At 34.3% G+C, this 25,008-nt stretch overlaps 1 protein-coding gene across 3 annotated transcripts in view; it reads right to left on the bottom strand.

Annotated features, from left to right (window-relative positions):
• Macrod2 (mono-ADP ribosylhydrolase 2) overlaps positions 1 to 25,008 on the bottom strand; it is a 2,075,735-nt gene that overhangs the window by 792,776 nt on the left and 1,257,951 nt on the right. For all 3 annotated transcript variants that reach the window (XM_047537628.1, XM_047537632.1, XM_047537630.1), the window contains exon 6: positions 5,571 to 5,692. In XM_047537628.1, the coding sequence (XP_047393584.1) occupies positions 5,571 to 5,692 (122 nt within the window). The remainder of the gene's footprint in view (positions 1 to 5,570; positions 5,693 to 25,008) is intronic.

The following is a 25,008-nucleotide window of genomic DNA, read 5'->3' as shown; positions in this document are numbered from 1 at the left end:
GTACACTATATTTTATCAGTACAGGAGTTTTCTTAAATGTCTAATATTACTGAAAAATATGAGTCTATACCTTCTAACTGATACTGAGAGGAGAAACTACTGAGATCTTTTTGAAATGGCACAGAAGAGGTTCCTAAAAATGAGACTTGTGGTAAAATTTGCCATAGAGGGATTTAAGATCAGATTGTAAAGAAAAGAAATAGAGGTTAGGAATAACTTATTAAAATTCACATAAACTATATCCATGCTGAAACAGAACAGAACATAATGTGTAAGATAATATCTGTCGTTCTCTACATCGGAGATACAATATTGGATACGATATTGCTGATTTTCATTTACTAGTCCTTGCTCAATAGGAGTTTTTCCTCCTTGTCTTTCCTGCTATATTTTCCCCTGAAGTTTCATCAAGATTTTCACCAACATACTGTGAAAACTGTCATAATCAAAATGGCATCACTTGTATCAGCCCTAACAAAAAAATGAATGAATAAGCTGGATGATAAGGGTTCTTATTCACAATTCCCTGATAGTAACTCTTTGGGAACCACAGTGTTATACAAGGGCTACCCAAAAAATACTTCTCTATGAACCTCTGCCTAGCAACTTTGTTCAACCTTCTACTGCCTCCAGCCTTGTTATTAATCATCATGGTCAAGGATCATAGATTCAAAATATTTTATGTAATCCTTCTCATTTTGCTCTTAAAAAACTTCCACTTGCTTCAACCTCCTTGAATGTGCTCATGGTTTACTATGGTACAGATATTTCCACTGCAATGCTATTCTACTTCCAAATACACTTCATTAATCTTTACAGAATCTTTCTCTGACTACTGTTTAGGTTGACAATACACCATTTCCACTTGTATGTTTTAGGTGTTAGGAAATACATAGTCACAAGAATATTGTGTTTATGTGCAGTTTTATCTTTCTAAGGACACTCTATTTTTCCAAAAATCAAAATATTGTAGATGGCTGCCTATTTCTTTCTCAGGTCACATATGTTAAAATACTGGGATTCTAAGACTTCTTTTTGGTTGTTGTTCTTTTCTTTTATTTTCTTTTTTACATCTACCTCTCCCAAGTTTTTAAAGAGAAAGTCTGCATCCTTCTTGATTTTCCTTTAACATTTTTTTCCTATTCCAGTGTCCAGTATATTTAACTTTATTTAGCATCTTCATGCTGCCTGATACTTTATCAATATTGTTATCAACAATCTCAGGGTTGTCAAGTGTTTACAAAATTCAATGCATATATTTAAATTTTGTTCAAGGGAAATTTTAAGTTGAAGAAAAATAGCTGAATTATATTTAGATAAGAAACCCACAACTAGGTCTAGAAAGCATGAAAGATTGGTCAGATGTTTCTTTGAAACCCTTATGGTAAGAATGGAAGGACAGCATAATTAATATCCCAAAGTTAAGAATTTCCTGATATTAATAAGGTTGCAATAAATAATCATTCATGGAAAAGAAATGCCAGTATAAAATGAGTCATTAGATTTATTAATTTTTTAGTACTTAAAGCAAACTTGTGGATATATACCTTGAAAATGACCCTCACAAGACTGATGTCTAGCCAGAGATAAAAAGGTAAGCAAAATTTCTCTCCTAAATTAATAAAATAATAGTATTTTTTCATAGTGAAATATTTAATCCATAGCATATCCAACACCCAAATCGCTACTTCTAGATGATTATATATGAATATAACATTTCCTTCTCTTTGTTTAAAAAATAAAATCCTTTTCAAAAAACTGGGAGGTAAGTGTAACTTATTTATACCACACTCTGTATTCTGTTTCTGTCGACTCCCTTCCAATTCTTCTCCTCCTCCCCCAATCCCAGGTGCTCAGTACTTTCATCATCCACTAATTTATCCTGCCAAAGTAAAAGTAATTTGATAAATTCCTTCATATTAAGGTATTAGAAAATTAATTATCTACTGATCTCATGAGTATTTGCATTTTAAAGGAAAACTGCAGAGAAAGAACAAAGTCTGACCATCATAGATTACTCATTAAATAGGAAATTTCAGGCAACTGTAGAAAGATTTTAAAAGTGATACAATAACTACAGAATAGTCTCAAATCATACAGGGGACATGATTGGTTTGTTTGAAGACAACCGTTATATCCTGCCTGTCTTAGAAGACATCCAGTAAAGTCCTGATACATAGTAGGTCTCATTAGTATTTATTAAATAAATAATCATGTTATTTGTTTTACCTCTAGTAAAAACGTGAAAAATGTTTACCTTTGGTGAAATTAGAGTAAAAACAGATACTTTAGACCTCTCTGCTGTGTTCCTAAAGCCTTTGGTTTAACTTCAGCGGAAAAATGGTGTCAATCAAATATTTAATTTATTCCTGAACATTTCTTTGGCCTCCTTAGAGGTAGGCAAAACTATATGAATAGCTCTGGTCAACAAAATGGAAGCAGAAATGATATGGGTCACTTCTACCCTGAGACAGAAAAAAATTTGCAAATTTTCTATTGACTAAGGAAATTATGAGTTCCAGATATTATACATACAAGATGAAGAATTGTTCATAAGCCACTGACATTCTGAGATTAGTTGTAGTCGTAGCACATCCTAAGTGATTCAAAGCACTAAAGTAATATAATATAACCCCATTATGAAATTTTCCATACTGCCTTATAACTGCTTCCTTATATATGTGCTATCCTGATTTAGCTATTCACTCAGTATTCATTTTTATGACTTTGCTGCCAAACAACACATAGTGGAGAAACCATGATATGAAAGTACTTTTATAAATTAAAAAATTAGAGTACAAATTTAGACAGGTACAGCTGGTGATGCAATGAATATAATTTAATTCAGTACATCTACTGATGAGTAAAATAGTCCATGTTGTGTGCAATTGTGAATGGAGAAGTGGGTTGGTAATATAAGCAATTACACTTTTAATGATTATGAATAAAATGATATTAAGATGTAAAAATAGCTTAAATAAATATACTAATTGAAAACTACTCTTTATGATAATTTATTCTGGTTTATAAACATCAAGAAATGGCATGATAAATATCTAGAATTCTAATAAATATCTAGAATTCAGAATATATATCTAACCAAGAATAATACCTATCTTCTAAATTGCCAATCATAAAGTATGAAAACAACTTCTACTAAAAGTAACATTGTCAAAAACTATACTTGCTGGAGAATTACATTTCTCCAGTTATCTTTCCTTATCTCAACTGATCCTCATAATAGCCTCATGAGTTGGACAGGCTTGAGATAACAGTAATTTGCTAATCTGTTATATCAAGCAACTGATGCTACAAAACTTTGACATTATTTGTCTATTGTCACACAGTGCTAACTGGCAGAATGAACACTAAAGCCACTCTGGTAAAGGGTTTCTGAGAAACTTTGACATTAATAAATAAACTCAAGTTTATTGTGCTGAGTCAGCCAAATACAAGCCTGTAGTATAAAACACATGTCCAATCATAATCACATTTTTAAAAACCTTCCTTTTCCCCCAAATAATCAGAATTTGAGGACATTAGTATTGTTTTTAATATAGTTCAAAACATAAAGACAATCCCATCTCCCCCTTTAAAAGAAGAAGAAAGGAAGAAGGAAGGATGAACAAACTTTTCTTTATGAATAAGGGTCAAGATATTTGTTGGCATTTCCAGCCAACTAAGAAAGAACTTGGTCCTTATTTTAGCTGGACATTTCCTTTCACCTTTCACAGATATCTTCTACTCCATTTTAAATACTAATATTAGAATAGATTCAGCTCAACAGTACCTGCTAATTTTAGTCAGTAACATGCAAATAATCTTTCAAAATCTTCATCTAAGATACTGATAGGCTAATTCTAATTGAGAATAACTAACGTATTGCTTCAGTCCAACAGCAGACCCTATGAGTTAACTACATCCATAATTCTTACTCCACTTCCAATGGTAGCAAGTAGCACAAAGAGATGTGATTGTTTTAAGATGATCATAGTCAAGGATGTTTCTTTTCCCTGTTTAAAGAGTGAGTGCTGTTTTTACACCATTTCAAATGGACTTTGCTTCTTATTTTTGTTCTTGGGTTTAAAAAACATATCATTAGAGATGCCAGTGAATTCATTAAACAAATTCTTTTCAGGTCTCAAAATCCCTACTTCCCAGGTTGGAAACTTCTATACATGTCCGTTTTCCAAGCACTTCTGCCCCTTGCCTTTTTAAATCGATATGCCATATTGACAAATTTTTAATTATTCCCTGAATGTGTGCACCTGTTTCGATTTTCCTTACTTTCCTATAGAGAACAAAATTAACCAACCAGTTTCATAGTTTACTTTGCTCCATTCTCTTTGAACTTCAGCTTTCTCCTCTGAGACAGAATAGGTTCTTATATTGATTCATTTGCAAACAGAAAATTTAAAAAAAAAAACTCAAAGGGTAAAATAAAATATCCAACTCTGTAATTATGCAAAGATTAAAAGGGCTATAAAATTGGCTTACAAAAAGTTTCCTCATTTCAAGCAAATTCATCAATGTTGCATTGAAAAAGGCACTTTATAATTACAGTCACACACAAAAGTTCAGCAACCATTCAGACTTATTTAAATATGTGTAATTCTTAATGTTTCTCCTTGCAAATAGTAAAATCATGCATTGTGTGAAATCTCAGGCAATGCTGATCTAGTCAGCCTGCTAAGTGAAGTGTTTAACCCCACAATTTCAATAAAGCTACAAGGTATGTTGGGGGGAAACTCAAGGGATTCTAACCAAATTAACTTACTATTGGCTATTTACAATCTATTATTCTCATAGTTTCATTTGTCTGATGTAATTGAGATGTAATAAAGGTAAGACATGCTGCAAAAGAAAAGCAGGTGGATAAATACCTCCAAATCCATCTAGAAGAGAATTCCTTTCATCTTAGCCCACTGTTAAGGAAGTAGATTAGAGCCACATTTTCTGAATTTTCAGTCTAAACTGATGAAATTTAGAAAGGATGTGGGACACTCAGTTACAAAGTATTAGTTCATGAAGGCTAAAATGAATCTAAAAGAATAAGAATTTTCAGGTAAAAACACAAAATAATTTCTGCAAATGAGTCATTTCCAAAACAATGCAGCTATACACAAGCTTGTGTAACCATACATGTAGGTAGAGACTAAACTGAACTCTAAATGTGCATATACATACTACCAATATAAAATAAATGTATATCATGATAATAAACTCAGCACTTTCTAATTTCCTTCTTTAAAACTGTTGGCCACTAGCATCACTTTTACTTTATTCCAAAGAAAATGGCAAAATGAAGAGAAGAAAGTAGACACGATAACTCTAGTTTGGGAGTTCTATAGTTTCAAATTCTAAAACATCACAAACAATTTAGCAAATATTTGGGGGATGCCAAAGTGTACAGTCATGACAACTGAAAAGGATACATTCCTTAGTTACAATCCTTAAATTTAATTTTAAGTACTTTGGAAGTGATTTCCTACCTCTTTTTTAGACAAGATCGATTTCTACAGCATAAATGCTGAAAAAGAATAAGAAATGAAGGACATCAAACTACTTACAACTGATCGGAGGTTATTTTCTTTCACCAGCTTCAGAGATGACTTATAACAATTTGCAAGGTCTTCCTTGTGGGAACCATTAATATGGCCTCTGGCTATTGGCCCTACAGTATGGATGACATCTGTAAATGCAGAAGAAAAGAGAAATTGGATAAGCAAGGCATTTTTCACTTTTCACATAATTGGTGTTTTTGTTTATTTTAGTTATTTGTGTTAGAGCCCAGAGAAATATTGATGATGTAAATGCGTCTTTGGTAAAAGATTTTAGTACAACCTCCTTTAAAGTAGGCAATTTCCCAGGAAAGTGATAATTGTGAATTTCCTACCAGTGAATTGTTCCATCATTATTGGTCAGATGCAAGTGAGACAGATTACAGTATAAGATGTACATAATTGGCACCCTGGCAAAAGGCAAATCCTTGGTGGGAAATAAACTGAGAAATAATTGCCCACAAAATGAGTATCTGAATTGATGTGGGAAGAAAGAGTCAATGCTAGCCATAACTTTCCTTGTAAACAAGACAAGTTTAAGCATTGTGCATAATAAGCAAGTTTCCTTTTTTAAAAATGCCAAGAGAATTTATATCATAATAATCATTAGAAGAATGATTTTTAAAAATTCTTTTCAGTTTTAAAGTGGGACTATCAATCTTCACATGCATGAGGTATGCTAGGAATAATAGACCATATACATTCAAATAGACTGTTAATCACTTATTTTAATGTATTAAAATTATCACAAAGGAATCTATATTTTTCAATCTCTGTTTACATTTTAAAAGACAAAATTCGACTTTTCTTTCACATGTAAAACCCAAAAATTGTGCCATTCTTTTGATCTCTACACAAGCATAAACTTTTGGGGGATTGGGTACTGGGATTGAACCCAGAGCCTTGTACATGCTAGGAATATACTTTACCACTCAGTTCCCACACACATAAAATTTTCAATTTAGGAGTATAACACAATAGGGCCATTCTCATTTTAAAGTCAAAAAGATTAAAAGTAAAAAATCTAAATTGTAATTCAAATTACTTAAAGTGCCTTATAACTTTTGCTTCTTACTCTTATATGCGAATTGGATAATTAGGTCATTTCCTTAATGTAAGTCACAACTAATCAACTTTGGACAAATGATAAATTTCAGTCTATATTATTTGAATATTATTGTGAAATTAAATTATTTGCTTTGCCTTATTAGTAATACTTAATTTCACCAAAGGACAATAATTTAAAATTCATGAGTTTAAAATTCATATGAAATTTAAATAGCAACACATAATTCACTAAGGGGAAATAAAACTTTGTTGGCTGCCAGTTAAATATTGATACTATTATTTGACATGTGAGAAAAGCCCAAAGTATTGGATTCAATATATTTAAACTCTTGTCAGACAATATTAAAGCTCATGTTGTGTAATCAACATAGGCAGAGAAACTTCAATACTGAGTTCATGCAGATGTGATTTCACAGGTAAGCCTGGTTCACTGTAGTGAGAACTGGTGCAATATAGATATGGAGTATAAGGGGAAATTAGGCTGTATTTAACAAAATATGGTATATGGTGATTTTTTTATCATAAAAGTAAAAGTAAATGTTACATATATTCAAGCAATACTGGATCTGTACCCTAAGTAATGGAATTTCATGTTAATGTTACTTTGTTTTTAAAAGAATGTTAGAACACATGAAGACAGGAGATTGTGCTTACATTTATTTTTTACTCCTTGTGATTACTTGTTGTTTGTACCCAGTTATAATATTCCAAATCCCCTAATGAAGAAAAAGATGGAGAGGAACAACATAGGATTCTATAAGGCAGAATTTTCCAAAGTGGATGCAGTCAGACATGGGTTTAAAAGTCTATTAAATTTGGGAACCATTGGTTGACTTAATTCAAACCAGTTACCATACTGTAGACCTTCTCTGGACATTTACTATACCCTAAAGACTTGTGAATCTTCAGGAGGATTTGTCTGTTGAAACCGTTTTGCAGAGTAAATCATAAGACTTAGTTTCTACAAATTAACATTTGGGAAATGTTGTTACAGACCCAATTCAGTATCCTCAATCTCTTTGCTTAAGTTGAAGTTTATGTACATTTTTTTCCTCCTTTGCTACTACTTTTCTGCATCAAATACATGATACATAAAGAAGAAACATGGCTCGCCTATTTTGTGAATGGAGAAGATCAAAAATAAGTGCCTCTTATCTGTAGTTACAAAACATGTATCTACTTGAGCTGAGTCAAGAGAAGGCTTAGAGGCATTAATGGGAAGGAGGGCAGTGCAGAAGAACTGGTAAGAGCAGGAACTAGTGACATAATAAAAACCCTTTCCTTTGCTTTCCCTTAGCTATCATTGTTAAATGGAATTGATGAAAAATTATTCCTTGTGTTTCCTTAGTTCTCTATTTCATTTAAAGGTCTTGGGACAAACAGCCAATAAGTGAGCTTCCTCAACATTAAAATATTGATCTTTGTGTTTTATACTCTATATTAAATTTGGAGCATCCAAGATCAAGTGTTATTATTGACCAATGCGATGACCTCTCAGATCCACAGAGCTGGAGGTGAATCAATATGAGGTTTGAAAGGAAATTTCTTTCATAATTCTAATTGTTCATAATACTTGTGAGTAACTGCTCCACACTGAGTTCCTCTTTTTCTGTTGTAAAACTTTGTCAGGAGAACTGCCTGCTAATTCCAGCTCTAGCTCGAAGTCATCAAGTGCCCAGATGAAGTCATCATTTTACTAGTCCTTGACTTGTTTTCCTTGTCTTTAAAGCAAATTGGTGGCTTAGATGATCCTGTCCTCACTTCTGTGTTGTGTGGCATCTTTATTATTTAACCTTATAATAGAGACAGATGGAGTACAGAATGATATTTGGGCAATTAAAAAAGAACTTGAACAGAATTAAGTGGCTCAATAATGGTTTTTTGATTTTAAGGATTGTTTTTTAATATCCAAAATATCATAGTCTTTCACAGTAATAGTTTCAAAATCCATTGATTGAGTATGTTAGAGACAAACAGCTATTATCATTTCAATGATGCTTTCTATTAATTGATACTTTATTAAACAGAATAGCATCACTATGGTGGTCAGACATATCTGCGATAAATGCATGCAAAATCCATGGACAATACTTTATCTTGCACATGAATTTGAATCCTTTGGTCTAGATAAGATAATGTGAATGTAAATTTTAAAGTCAATTCCTGGTTCATGGGAAGGCTCAAGAAATGGGAGCTATCATCATCCACAGAAGGAACAAAAGCAGCTTCCAAGAGATCTTCAGCACACAACACAGTTATCGTCTCTTCTCTGATGTGGAAAGAACACTAGACTACAAGTACCAAGATCTGACTATAATTCAGAAGTCTCAGATCTATCACTAATGAGCCATATGACCTTCAGAAGGTCACTCTCCTCTTTGAGTTTCAGTTTTCAAAGCCAAAAGGAGCTGAATAAGAATAATATTCTTTGCATTTCTCAAAAACAATTCCTTGTGCACATGCCTCTCAGGAATTGAACTATAGATTCTAAGTAGTCATATTCATTCTTGTCCAGATAAATGAGTATCAGTCATGGTTTAAGTTTCTTAAACATGTTTATATAATGAAGTGCAAACTGGCACTATCTTCAGAGAGTGATTTAAACACATGTATTAAGGGGACAAATGTAGGAATTCTTTTGATCTGGTATTTCTATTTCTAGGAACGAATCCCAGGGATAATACACTTGCTGATATGCAAAAGGATTTTTATACAGGTCATTCATAATAGCATTGTATAGAATAGACGAAGACTGGAAACAATCTATGTGTCCAACAATAGGGAACTATTATTTAAATATTTAAAGAGAACTGTTATTTAAATATTTATTTATATATTTATTTAAATTTTTAAATGTCACCTAATTATAAAATGAAATATTGTGCTCTGTAAAGAAAGCCTTTATGTGTAGATATAAGAAGACATTCAAGAAACATTAGAAACTAACAATTTTTTGAAAATGCCAAAAAGTTATGCTATCATTCAAAATTAAAGGATCAAAACAAAGAGTATATGATTTATTAAATCATATTCCTGGATGCTATTTGCCATAATCCTACAATACAGAAAGACCTTAAATGCTCATTTCAGAAATAAGCTTGTATCACTGTTATGATTTAGATACTAGGTTCCTATAAAAGCTCCTATGTGAGACAATGCAAGAAGGTTTAGAGGAGAAATTATTGGGTTATGAGAGCCCTAACTCAATCAGTGAATTAATCCCCTGATGGAATTAACTGAGTAGTAACTGAAGGCAGGTGGGGTGTGTAAGTAGGTCACTGGGGGCATGCCTTTGGGGTGTATATTTTGTATCTGATAAGTGGAGTCTCTTCTGCTTCCATACCATCATGTGAACTGCTTCCCTCCGCCACGCTCTTATGCCATGTTGTTCTGCCTTACCTCAAGCCCTGAGGAATGGAGCAGGCTGTCTGAGAACTGAGCTCTCTGAGACAATGAGCCCCCAAATGAACTTTTCCTCCTCTACAGTTGTGTCCATCAGGCCTTTAAGCCAGAGTGGCAAAAAATCTGATTAAAACAATCACTATGTAAGCCTACTTAAAAATATATATGTATTTAATTCCAAGAAATTTAAAAGAATGACTCTATCAGGTAGATCTTTCTTTTATTTTGCTACTCTCAATTTCTTGATTATGAAAAAAGAATTGTTTTCAGACAAATGGAGGGTTTAAATGGTAGATTAAGAGCATTTTTTTTCTTCTACATGACAAATATCTATCTTCAAAGTTTTACTATACTTTTACAATATAGACTTGCAAATTTTAAAGTAGTAAAGTAGCAGATGAATATACTTAAAAAGCATATCAACAATCAAAGAATTTTGAATAATTGTCAATAATTTGAAGAGATGAAAAGAATAATATAGAAAAATTTAATTTACTCCTCCTGTTCAAGGAACCCAGAGGACAGAATAATGCAACCCGAAGTCACAGAACAAAACCACAATAATAAACTCCTCCCAAGGTGACTACTGGCTGAAGGAGATGGTATAATTTGTAAATATAAATTTTGGTATGCTTTTCATGAATCCCATTACTTTTCCTACACATCTGTATACATGCAGGTTCTGGTCAGCTATGACTGTGCAGCAAATTACTCAAAAACATGGTTTACACAGCAACCAACAATTTATTTATTATTATTTTATGGTTTGGGGGGGTCAGATATTCTAAAAGGATTTAACTGAAGGGGTTTGGTGGAGGGTCTCTCGTATGGCTGTAGTCAGTGGTGGTTAGTTAGCACTGGAGCAGTGGGGACCACTGCAGCTAAGGAATGGATGGGCATCTTTGTCTTCACATAGTCTCAGGACCATTCTAGGTGAGTGAGTTTGTTTGTTTGTTTGTTTTTCTCACAGCATGGCAGACTCAGAGCAATTTTACTTAAAAGAGAGCTCCGGGCTCCAAAAGCAAGTCTACCAGCAATGTTGCCTTTTATAACTCAGTCTTGGGAGTCACACAGCATCACTCCTGTCATATTCTGTTGGTTACAACTGTCAAAAATATCCCACTTTTTTCACAGACCGCACCTCTTGATAGGAAGAATAGCAAAGCATGCGTGGACATATTCTAACATAGCCGCGATTGATTCATGACTCCCTAGACACTTGTGGTTTGGGGGTCTGGGGGTAAGCGTCTGTATCAGTTACCAGTTACCCAGCCTGGTAGCAGGTAAATATGAAACCATAGAAAATACTGATATGATTAGATCTATTACTGGTATGGAGTTCTCAGACCTATTATCTTAATAAGTCAACTGCTGATTTAATAGAAATCAGAGCTAGACAAAGATTGGAATATGAGATTAGTATATTTATTCACTATAAACACAATCTAATTTGGAGACTGTGGTGTAATTGTAGCTCCTAGATAGAATTCCCTGGCTCAGCACTAGTTTTGCGATTTCTTTTGTCTTATAATGTGGCAGGAATTAGTGGACAAAGGAAAGGTCAGGCATGGCTGTTACAGAATCAGCATCATAACTCCCTAGAGCAGTAAGTGTGATGCTACCTCCCCAATGTGTCCACCTCCACATTCAAGAAAGAAAAAGCAGCCTTCAGGTAATGAAGCCCTTTCTTAAATCACTCGGGAAAGCGAGAAAACAGAAATTCTATTTGTACGTTTAATCAACATTTCAAATGCAACCCCTTGAAGAGGTATGGAAAATGAGGTGGCAGGCCCTTTTGTGCCTCATCAGACTAAAGTGTGGTAAGACAAATGGAGCCTGTTTTTGCTCATCTATTTCTGAAATCAATCAGTCGATAAATCAGCTCCTTTGTTTTGAAGCTATAACCACCACCTTGCGCTCCCCTCCCCCCATTTATCCTGGGAAATTATTCTGAACCACATAGAAAAGGAGGTAGAATAGAAGATTTTCTTTGCAGCGGGGGCAAGGGAGAGCCCATCTTCATTTTGAAAAGTGTAAATTGAAAAATGTGTGATTGGAATGCCAAATAAATATTGAAAGCAGTAGAACTATTTACATAGATTCAATCAGACTTATCCTTGGCAAAACAAATGCAGCAAAAACATTCTGTGAAAAAATATTAGCATAATGAATTTTAAAACAAATGAGAGAGCACATATAGGTTGCTCTCATCGTTTTCCATTTGAGAAGCTACTGTGTTACATTCAAACTGTTAATGAACAGTCAGACCAAGTGTAGAATCAATTACATGTTGCTTTCATTCACTCCACTCTTGTATTCATAAGTATAATCGGTCCATCTAACAGACTGCATAATGATGCAGTGCCCTGTCAATCATATTCAAATTGCATGAATTTTAAGGAGAAAACCAATAGATGGAATTAAATTGATTTTCTTTTCTAGAGATACAACCACAAAACCAAGTATTAAAGGTACTATTTGTAAATCTTATTGACCAATTTATATGATAAGCACCACCAATCTATGACCTGAAAGAGAATACTTGAAGTTCAGTTAACAGGAAATTGAATTGCCACCTGATTGCATTACAAAATAAATGCTGCCTTTTCTATCTAAACAGGTCAATGTTTTCTTAAACATGTTTTTAAAGTTTGTTTTTATTATATTTCAAGATACAATCAATTGTCCAAAAGATGTTCCTTTTCAATTCACAGCATACATCAGTTCAAATGTACTTCAACTATCACCCCACTGCTTATTTCTAAGTTTGGATTATGCTCTCATACCTTTCTCCAGTTGCATCATAAATTTCTCTCCATGTCCAGAAAGACTATAGTCAACCAATGTTTTGTATGAATTTGAAATAAATAATCTAGTGCTCACAATGATATTTTCTAATCTAGTTTCCTTTGAATCTATGAATTTATCTTTTTTTGTTCTTTCTACAAAGAGCCTTTGGTTTACTTTTCCTAACTTCCATGGTCCTCTGGTTGTCTAAATGTGAAATTAAGTACACAACAGCTAAACAATATTTGCATTTTGCAGCTGATAAAGGCACACAGAATGTACTGTCAAAATTTGAATGTGTGCACCCAGTTCAGTTAGAGGGTTGATTCCATTTTTACTTGCCAATTTGATAATGTGACCATATTTGGGGCATCTATGTGCTATAATGTTTTATGCTTCATTGACTTCACACCTATGAGTTTTTAAGCTCAAGTTACAATACCATTTGATCAATTTCTACCCAAACATCATCTTTTACATTAAAGAAAGAAGACAAAGCTCATCTTTAATTTTTTATCAGCTCTCTCTCCTACAAAAGTTCTATTTAAAAATTTTTGTTCAAAAAAAAAAGCTGACCTTGCTTCAAATTTGAATCCTACACATAGCTATTTTTTCATAATACAGATTGAGATTTGTATAGAAGGGCTATCCTATGGTGAATCACTTAAAGAGTCTTTGATATTCCGCAGGGTTTGGGGGGCATCTGCATTACAATAGTGTTATTTCCAACACAGTGGCTTCTCAGAGGGACTGTGGGAAGTTGAATTCTCTGTAAAATTCCAACATTTGGCGTCATATTAGAATGAACTCAAAGAGACCACATCCTAGAAGGAAGTGAGTCAAATGCATGGCATTTCTGATGCTTCAGTAGTAGGGGTGAGAGAAGTTGGAGGCCCAAACAGACAATACAACTTTTTCAAGACAGATGATAATAAGACCTTTGTTCTGGTTCAAGAGATGGCAGCAACTTGGTCCTTTGCAGAGAGATGAGAAACCACTACTTTAAGATTCCACTACTTTTAAATTCTCTGTAAAATGAACGAATGTTAGTTCCCACTCTGAAGGTAAGTCTTCAGGCAGAATCGAGGTTAGAACCAAAGTGTGAGGAGGGGTCAATGTCAGGTTACAGGCTGGTGCCAAGGTTGCATGTGCTTGCTTGTCATCAGCCTTCCTGTACAACTCCCTCAACACCACAAGCCTAGACAGGGAAGATTCTTCAGCCGTCATTCACATAGTCATTAATTTTGCTTTTTATTCAATACTGACTGAGAATCTACTACACGCCAGGTTCATAAGGTGGTTGTTCTCAGTGTGAGGGTCATTTACTTTTCTGATTCCAGAACATTTCTGGTATCTGAAGACAATAGTACCCTCATTTTTTGCTCTGAAAAACCCTTTCCATTCTGAAGTGTAAAGGGAGTTTAGCTTCTCTGAAGATGAAGGGAGGTTAGCTTCTCTGAAGAGGGGATGAATGAACCCCACTATATGAACTAATTTTGAATGCATTTTTCCTCTTTTTGTGTTGCATATCTCTTATGTTTGACCAGCATTCATATTAGTTTTAACATTTTTGAGGAGATTCCACTGGTTTGAGGTCTCCAATAATATGACATTCTGCCTGATGAGGCAAGGCATTTCCTGTCATTGGAGGCAACCAAATATGACTACATATGCTCTGAGATCCTTTCTAATTCTGAGGTGTGATGATTCTGTGATTCCTTTCATCCTGCAGTGACTCCATGCTCCTGCTGCAGAGTACATAACAGATCTGTGTCTGTGTGTCCCATAAAACCAAGAACTCTATGGGAACAGCTACTTAATGGATAATTAGTAAACTTGTGGGTGATTAAATAAAAGTTGGTCCAATTATGATAAATCTAATCAGAGGTGATGTACTGGATTAGAGAAAACAATGAGGTAGAATGGATAGTCTAGACTGGGCAAGCAATGGAATCTTGCCATACTGGTTCAGATCATTCAACACAAACTTTTATGGACTTGAGAAACTGTTTCTCAACAGAAAGACTCAACCTAAACAAAGATTTCCTAACAACTGCACCACAGATGATACATATATATAAATAATATTTGTTAATATATACATAAGAGGCTTTAACAAAACTATGCTTTTTAACAAAAAACTATTATAGTCTTTCCAAAGATTTCCCAAGAGAAAAAAAATGTGGTGACTCCTTTGTTTTGAAAGAGATAATTAAATAAGTGCATTTCCAAATGTGTCATTTCCTTTATCTGCATATGGCTCATTTTAAAATAAATCTACTTTGTTTTATAGATTGGTTTTGTCTCTCAAATCACAAAATGGAGCATGACAGATTTTCTACATATCTTCTCAAAGAATTAATGGGATCACTATTCACAGTTTTTTAAGAGTGACATTTGAAAATAATGAGACCACCTCTCTATCAAAATAAACCAGATTCTATTTCTTTCTGAGATTGCTGCATTCATGGGATAGCTCTGTTCCATACATTTATACCTATACTTTCATTTTGTTCCATTTTACAGCTTCACACCAAGACCTACTCTCATTTTCTTCAGGAACTCTTGTATTTAGAAAAGACTAATAAGAAGGGAGAAATACTTCGAGAATTAGATTGAGACAGCTTCTAACAGAAAGAATATGTGGAAATTTCTACACTATGTAGTTGCATTATTCATGAAATTGACTTGCATAAATTTATCATTATGAATAAGCTATGTATGGAGTGAGAATGATAAAATATTTAAGTAATTATGGCAATTTCATTATACACTTTCACAAGTTGCTGGAGCAGGAGAGGAGCAGGCTGGATTATGCTGCTGGACTCCAGGAGATCAGTAAGCATCCCCTGCTACCTTTCAAAGATGATAAACTTATTGTGCACTGAAGTGGTTTTCAAATTTTGGGTCACCATTTTCAGAACTGCTACCTTTGTTTCACACTATGCAGTTCTAACAGTTAAATATGAATATTTGTTTTTCAAACACATAATGGACACCATTAACTACTTTAACTTGGTTCCCAAGTTTGAAGAAACAGTGATCCCTTTTAACTCTGTAGGGAAAACCAGATGTACTGGATTTGTTAAGAAATGGTATTTCCTAATTATTGTTACTGCGGACTATGATACTATAACAATATTTTTAAAAATTTACATCCAGACAGGCAGTCACTCATGATGGTTTTGTACCAGCTGTTTTTAGGATTTGTGATCATATTAGAGATATTTAGGACTTATTACTTTGTGACTTATGTAGGAAACCTAATATGCTGAGTATCTGACGATTAAAATCCTACTTTTATTGCTAGAGGTCCACATCTGTGGTTGACTTCCATTGTGATTTAAGAAAATAAAGATTTGCGAAATTTTCTTTTAAAAAAATAGTGGTTATCTAGTATCACTTTTATGTAGATTAAGGTATTTTTAAGAGTAATTTTAAGTCAATGCAATTGATACTTTATGCTCAATCTTCAAAAACTAGAGCAATTTCTCTTGCCTCCTCTGTGAGATGGTAATCAAGACACTTCTACCCTCCAACCACTTGAGAATTTATAAGCATTTCTTACACTGTTTTCCAGGTCTCAAGGAAGAAACTCTAAGATGACTGCTGTCAGGTCAATTCCCTTCAGTAGAGAGAAAAGGGAAGGAAGAGTTTTTTAAGCAAAAATCCTACAAGACATCCTAAAACAAGGACAGGAGGGATTTTTAGCATCATAAACTCCCAAACAACATCAACAATAGTTTACCACCTTTTCTTTCTTTCTTTGAAGAATAAGTTGGACTCTACTAAAGGGAAAGAGACCAGTCAATATTAAATCAGAGCAGGAGGAATGAAAAGGGAGGCCAATAATTTAAGAATCTTAAGGGATCACTGGCATACTTTGGTAATTTTAGGGTGGGTAGTAAAAGAGAGTGGTGAGTCAAAATTGACTCTAAGGAACTTGATTCTGGGAGGCTGAGTGGATTATTATTATTATTATTAGGGAAATAGAATGATAATTGGGGTATAGATTACTATAGTGATTGTCAGGCCTTCTGAGAGGCTATCCTCAAAATAAAAGTAAAATGCAGAAAGGAACCAAAGTAGAAGAAGAATTCATTTTCCAGCATGGAGGCACATTTTCTTTTTAAAAACTTTCCCCTTTCTCTGACTATTTTGAGCCTGACATGGAATCACTTGGAGGAAGAGGATATATCACTGCATCTTTCAAATGTGATTCATTATGAGACTAAGATTCAAAGAGGTCAACATGTGTCTCTGAAAACTCATTTAATAGAAATCATTAATGTAAAACCACTCAAACAAAACCAAAAGAACTCTTCACAGTAATTCAGATGCCAACAATAAATGTTTGAATGGATGCTTTGAAAATTAAGTAATGCTTATAAGGCTTTAAAAAGAAATACCTGAAAAAAGATAAATAAGATCTGGCGACTGGTTTTCTAGAAACATGCTATTTTGTATGCCAATCAATGTAAATTCTCATTTTTAATTAGAAATGGGATTGTGGTTGAGATAATATGATAATAAGGTTGGAGGGCATTATGAAGAAAGAAATTAGTGGCATTAAAGAAAAGGGAGATTTGGTATGAGTAGAAAAAACAATTATGTCCAGAGTAGTGTCTAGAGAGATCAGGAAAACATGGTCAACAGAATATGTAATTGAAATTATACAGTATGATTTCAGGAAAGGACAAGAAAATAAGTCATATGCTAATGGCATACCCCACTTACAAACTGGATGAAATCGGGCAAATTATTTTTGCTCAACTGTGAAAACAGAATAATATTATCTTATCAAGTTTGTATAGAGAATAAATTTTGTATTACATATGAAAGCACCAAGCATAATTCCTGGCATGTGGGATGTGACAGATACCAACTTATCATTTGCACTTGTATATCATTTTATTTACAAAGTGCTAAATGGGATATAATAGGATCCTCTATATTTTCATCAATATTCCATCATTACACTTTCAAAATTCAAAATTATACATATAAATTATGTCATAATTTACATTTTACTGGTTTATTTACTTCTACTTCTTGGATCCATGGTCTCCTTCTTAAACTTATTTTATTATTGTTATATATACTTGAGTAATTCTTTCACAAATGGTAGGTGGTTGGGAACTTTGTGAATCATTGCATTTTCAAAATATTTTTAGTTTGTTCTCGTTTCTGAATGTTATTTTTCTGACATATTGATTTTAGTTTCAAGATTATGTTTTCTAGCATAATTTTGAATGTTTTGCTTCGTTACCTTATAGAGAAAAGGACAGTTTGATTTTTATGCCTCTGTAGGTAAGCTAGATTTTCCTTTCCTCTGTACAATCTATCCTCGGAAGTCTGAACCAAGTGTTCAGGTTTTTCCAAGAGAGCAGTTTTTTTTTTCCCCTGTGCAATGGTCTGGATAGAGTTGGTACCCCAGAAGTCCATGTGCTAGAAGCTTGGTCACCAGTGTGTCAACGTTGCCATGGTGGAACCTTGAAGAGGTGGGGCCTAGTTGGAGGTAACTAGGTCATGGGGTCTCCGTCCTCAGGAATGGATTAGGTCATTAGGTCATGGATAGGTTTTGCTGGAGTAGGTCATTTCTGATAGGAGTAGATTAGTTCTTGAGGGAGCTGACCATTACCAAAATTAATCCTGGTCCCTTTCTGATCACTTTCTTCCTTGCTCATATGTGTACTTCTTCTCTACAGGCAATTTTGCTTTCTGCTTCTTTGCCATGTTGTGTGTGACTCAATGAGTGAAGAAGTCAGAATGCCAGTGTGGAGCTGTTTAGGCCCTTCAACCATCAAAATCATGAGCCAAATAAACCTCTTTCCTTATACATTACCCAAAGTCAGGTACTATATTATAGCAGCACAAAATGGACAAAGATGCCCTTCTAGTTATGAAATTATTACTACTCTTTCATTCTCTCCATTCTCACTAGAATTCTTAATTGATGAGTTTACATGTCTGGAGTTAATCTCAGTTCTCTATTTTTCACTCAAATATTTTATCTGTTGTGCATTTTGGAATATTTATTTGGCTTATTCTTCCTAAGTTAGTTCTTATCTGTTTCCTTTCTACTATGCATCCTTCCATTTGAAATTTTGCTTTAAGTTCCACAAATTTCTATCCTCTAATTGTTCTTTGTCTTTTTCTCACTTTTTCCAACTTGTGCGTATTTTACGCATAAGTCTTTTCTCTATCAACCCTTTTACTGGATATAAATCCTTTTGTCATCTAGACTCTAAGTGGATTTTAATTCACTGAATATATACCTTGAAATATTTTTTTCTGAGATTCTTATATACAATCTTCTAAAAATTTTATGTATTTTTATCAGGTTTTTATTTGTAATGCAAATAAATCCCTTGGCAGAGTAGCTCAAATAAAGGAGAAAAAATCATTAGTAGTAAAACTGCTAACCAAATTATGCAAACAGATGTTTTAACAAGGAATACATTCCTCATGTAACTAACAACTGAATTATAAAAATTGCTAAGATCCTCATAGGTTTTTTAATATTGAGTGATATGAATTCATTTTTCAATAATGACAAAACGCATGTGATACGCAGTTGAAAATACATGTAGACAAAACACAGGAATACAAGGAATATTTTCAATATTTTCATGACTCAGAACATATCCATCAACCTCATTTACATAGTGCTTTCTTTTATAATTGATGACAACATTGCTCCAAGTCAGACTTATTTTATGCTCCATTTTTATAAAACTTACATATTTTAAATAAACATGTACTTACATGTTTATTAAAAGAATATAGTTCAATTTTGAGGATTTGCTTTTATATACCTAATTTATGAATTAATTACAAATTCTTGAACTGAATAAATAAAAGGGATATTTATTTTTACCCCAAACATTAGATTTAAATGCTTTGTTACAAATATAGCTGCCAGGGATATTTTAAAACAAAAACAAATCAAGCAGTTGAGTTCTTTTCCAAAGCATCCTTGCTGTGCAGCATTTTGAATACATAGAAGACAATATATCAATAATATATTTTGATAGAATTTTAACAGTTTTGCTATTTATTCCATTCTGAAGGACCAGTAGTTAGGATAATGCCAATAGTACTAATAAAACAACTGAATTGCAAGAGTGTTTTGACACTGCTATAAAATGAAGATTCTAAAGAACAACAAAATTAACCTTTCTAGTAGAATTGTCACAGACAATGTTATTGACAGAATTACATGAAAGTTTCCATAAGACTGAACCAGTATACTTTGTTATTTCTTGCCTTTAAATGTTCTTCTTAAATGGAAAAAGAAAGTTATAAATAAGACACAAAAACTTTTAATAGAATTTCATGAAGACAACCATGGTCCCTTTCCAATGTATCCCCTGGCTTAAGAATGTAGCCATGGACTAAATATCCATGGAGGATTCTTAGAATCCTCACTTAGGTCTTTGGCCCTGAGAATGACAAAGCCTAGCAGTTGGTGGAATCATGTGGTAGCCTTCGTCTACATAGCTCAAGACACCACTGTCCTGGACATGGCCAGAGAAGAAGGAAATCATATTTGCTCCCGGTTTAGAAGTATTATCAGGTAGAAAATATGTGTAAACTGCTTTAGATGTAAGGAAAGAACTAGAGAAAGCACAGAGGCCAGAGGAGAAATAAGAGGTTTCTCCTGTTAGGAAAAAAAATTGTCCTTGGAATTCTCTTGTGATAGAAAGACAATCTTTTTTCACATAATATAGCTCATTGTTATGCAACTTCTGAGAAAATTTGCTTTCTAACATAATTGCAGTGAAAGCTTAGGGACCCACCAGAGGTATAGCCCCTTTTCCAAACTATTTGCTTATCCAGGTATCTTTCTCATTCTTCCTTATGACATGTCCATGACAATTTGTACATGTGCCTTCACTCAAGGAATCAGGGCCAAATTAACCCATCCTACCCTTGGTAACATATCCCAGCTCCTCCAAGGTCAAGGCTTTGGCCCTCTCTAAGCTTTAGGGATTTGCCTTTCTACAAGTCTCCCTACACCCAGTGGGAATGCAATCTGTGTTAGAACTCTTGACTGGAAGAGGCTTCTTAAGACAATTCTTAGACCACCCTCTAACTAACACAAGGAGAAAAAATGATCCCTTTTTGGAAAGGAATTAAGTAATGCATTTGGAACAAGGTTGGCTTCCTGGACTGAGTAATTTAAGTCCAGGGAAGAAAATATAACCATGCATTTAACAATCAGAGTGCCCTATATACTAAGGATAACAATCTGAAGATCTCAAGTAGGGACATGCCTTGCTCTCTGAAAATCTTGAACCTTCTTACACCAGAATAATCAGGTTTCAAATTCTGGACTCTTCCGCATTCCAAAAAGAAGTTATAAGCATATCCTGTCATGTGTCTGCTAATTCCTATGGTAGCCATGTAGATTGACCTACACTTCCTTGTGGCCACCACGTTTTTTGTACCCTTATTTAATCCTAAATTTCTGCTATATTCCCCATCATTTTCTCTTTTTGTATTTACTAAGGAGTCTGGATGAATTGTTTCAAACTTGAGTATAGTCAGAATCATCTGTAAGATGATAAAAGAGGTTACTGGGTCACACTCCCAGAGTTTCTGATTCAGTAGGTCTGAGACTGGGTGTGTGAGGTGGAAACAAAGAATCTGCATTTCTAACAAGTTCCCAAGTAATGCTGATGCTACTGATCTAGAACTACATGTTGAAACTACTAGTCTAGACCTACAGTTGCAGCTGAACCTCTTACCGAAATTCTACCCATGACTTTATATATCAGTGCTTACTTGGCACCCAAGATTCTGGCCTTGTTTTTGTCCACTGGCTTCTCATACTGTCTACACCCCAGCTGGAATCTTTGACTTAAATATTGTATTAATGGGCTTATTCTGTCGACTGATGGGGACTCCCTTTGCCTGTGGTGCTCTCTTGTCACACACACTAATTATAATCTATGCCATTAAATGTTTCACGTGAAAGTAAAATTTGGCCAAAGCAAAAGCTGACCAATCTCTAGTTTTTATGAGTTTAGCAAAAAGCCATAAAGATAAGCATATTTTGGATAAATATTGCCGTAGGAAAAACTCATTCTGAATTAAATGTCAACAGAGCATGAATGACACTAATTGAGAGATTGGTTGAAATAATTTAAATCGAAATCAGAATTGTGAGAAATTGTCAGTACTAATTGTGAGAAAAAACAATCTGAAGAAAGAATGCTCCCAAGCTAAGCCAAAGAACAAGAATTCCCATGTTAAGAAAAGTTAAGCTTGTCATCTGACTCAAAATAGATTTCAAAGAAGAAATTCAGAAATGTTGGAAAGAAGAAATACCAATAGCCCATAGTCAATAGGTACATGAAAAGGTATTCAACATTCTTAGTCATTAGGGAAATGCAAAATAAAACCATAATGAGACAACACTCCATACCTACTGAGATGGCTTTAACCAAAAGGCAAACAATTACAAGTACTGGTGGGGATGTCAACTAATCACAATCCTCATACATGGTTGGCTGTGCTTGGAATGCAAAGGGTACTTTGGAAAACAGTTTCTCAGAATGTTAAGTAGAAACCCAAAGGCCAATCAATTGATCAAAAGTCAAATACGTATACACGCGGTAGAATATTATTCAGCCATAAAAGGAATGAAATACAATACATACCACAACATAAATGAATGCTGAAGGGAAAAATAAGTCTTTTCTGTCAAACCCAAGAGACTTCATTTCAGTTAACTTCCTGGGCTGCCATTTTTCTTGCAACACAGCTGCCTTTCTAAAATTAATATTTCATCAATGTAATTCATGCCCAAGATTGTGTGGTCAGCCTGGAACGATGGGCTATGGGCAAGTACCCTTGCATCAGGGACAAAAGCAGAGCAGAACACCTGCTTGGGGGTGCATACTTTCAATTTTGATTGTAGTAAGTCCTACTGCACATAGAAGTAAAATTCTTGCCTTGTCAACAAAACTAATTAGTCTCTGAGTGTTTATTTCAGTTCTTGGGGTTTCCAAGACACCCCACACACAAATATAATTGCAATAAAGATGTTAGGCTAGGTAAAAGAAAGCGGATACAGAAGTCTACCTATTGTATCATTCCATTTACAGAATATATCCAGAATAGGTGAATCCATAGGAAGTAAATGAGTCGTTTGCAAGGATGAGGGAGATGGTGGACAGTGGCTACTGAAGGGTAACCATTTTTGTTTGTTTTGCTTTTTAAAGAGATTTTAGAAATTCTGGAATTAGTGGTGGTGATAGTTGCACAGCTGTGTGAATATACTAAAACCACTGAAGTATAAACTTTAAAAAAACACAAAATCAAAGTTAATCAGAAAAAAAAAAGAAAGGGTATTGGAATACACCAAGAAATCTAGGCATATGGCAGTTAATGCGTACTTGGTAAGTGGCTGCCTGAATAGATGAAATGGTTAACCAATATTGGTCATGTCTAGAAATAAAACAAAAACAGGGAAAGCAGCACCCTAACATGAGACCAGGAAAATGGAGTTTATCACTCCAGTGAAATCTGTCCAAGAGGTGATTATAGTACAACTGAAAAGGCTCAGTAGAACTTTTCACCATGGTCCGTAGGACAGACCCTCTGTGACTGCCTTTCTTATAGCAAACTGAATAAAATATACCCTAAGAACAATGAAAAAAACAAAGAAAGAAAGTGAAAAAAACAGCATTCATATCCACTTACTTAAATTTTTTTTTTTTTTTTTTTTTTTTTTTTTTGTGGTGCTGAGCATTGAATCCAGGGCCTTGTGCTTGCAAGGCAAGCACTCTACCGACTGAGCTATCTCCCCAGCCCTACTTAAATTTTTATAATTTCTATTTCATAAAGCTAAAATAATTATTAATAAAAACAAAAGAAAATAAAAAAAGAACTCTGCGCCATGCAGAACTACCCATAAATCTAAGAACTGAGAGTCATTTCTATTTTCTGCAAGGCCTACTTAAATATTTCAGTGCAAACCAGTTAATTGGCAAAGCAATCAAAATGTATGCGAGGAGAGGAAGATAAACTGTAGTGATGCTCAGAAAACACACAGGTCAATCAGGAAATCTGTGGCCCTTGAATGTGGTTATTTTGGCAGATTACAGGGTTTTCTTCAGGAATAGAATTACAAAGATCCACCACAGAAAGCACACTGTTTTGCTTTACAAATAAACTCTATGGAAAGCCATCTTGGCATGATAAAATGTTAGGTCAAACACTCATAGGCAAAAATTACCATCTTCTTAGGAACTAAAGAATAACCCTTCCCATGTTCTTCCAGGAAGATTTTCAGAGTCTATATATTGTGACCCTAGGTTTGTTTCCCTCATCAAATATAAAGGTTTGAGGCTGTATATGCATTTATGTGTAGGCATATGAAGTTACTCTCAAGCATGCAAGAGCAAGAGCAGCTACTTGTAAATGTTGAGAAACTTCTTCATCCAGTGGTGAGGTGAGGGAATCTCCACCCCATCCCTCTCCAAGCCTGGACACAACTGCTCTATAAAAGATGATTGTACTTTCAGAGATTGTAAAAAGAAAATAAACTAGTCCTTTTTGAGAGCTTACCATGTGGCAGGCATGGTTCTAACCCTGAGGTTATTGTTATCCTTTTCTATCGTTAGCACTCACCAAGACCTGGTGTCAAAAATATTCATTAGAAAGCAAAATTTCTAGTTCTAGAATAAGTTTGAATAGACAAACTTCTCTCTACTCTTCCAGCTAAGGAAAAACCCTGGACACTGTACAGAAAATAGAAGACTCTGAAAGGTGGAGAGAAGAAAGCAGGCCTGAGGACTCACATGATGATGAGTTCTCTGGCAAAAGCCTTCCAAGGTCCAGTCTTGGTGTCAACATAGACAGCAACTCAGAAATGCCACTAAGAGGGGCTGGGGATATAGTGCTTGCTTTGCATGCACAAGACCCTGGGTTCAATCCCTGGCACCAAAAAAAAAAAAAAAAAAAGAAAAGAAAAGAAATGCCACTAAGACTAGAATGACAACAAAAGAAAACTCTAAGAATTACTTTCTCTTGATAGATAAAATCCAGAAAAGAGTCAACCTAGTAAGATAGACAACCACAGACAAAACCATCCATTACAATGAGGTATTTTCTATACTGCGATGTATGAGAGGCGATGGCATGGAGAGTCAGGACTTCCATCCGTGGAAATGAATCC

Source organism: Sciurus carolinensis, chromosome 2, assembly GCF_902686445.1.
Source record: "Sciurus carolinensis chromosome 2, mSciCar1.2, whole genome shotgun sequence".
NCBI lineage: Eukaryota > Metazoa > Chordata > Mammalia > Rodentia > Sciuridae > Sciurus > Sciurus carolinensis.
Note: the sequence above shows the minus strand (reverse complement) of the source record. Positions and strands in the feature narration are given on the sequence as shown.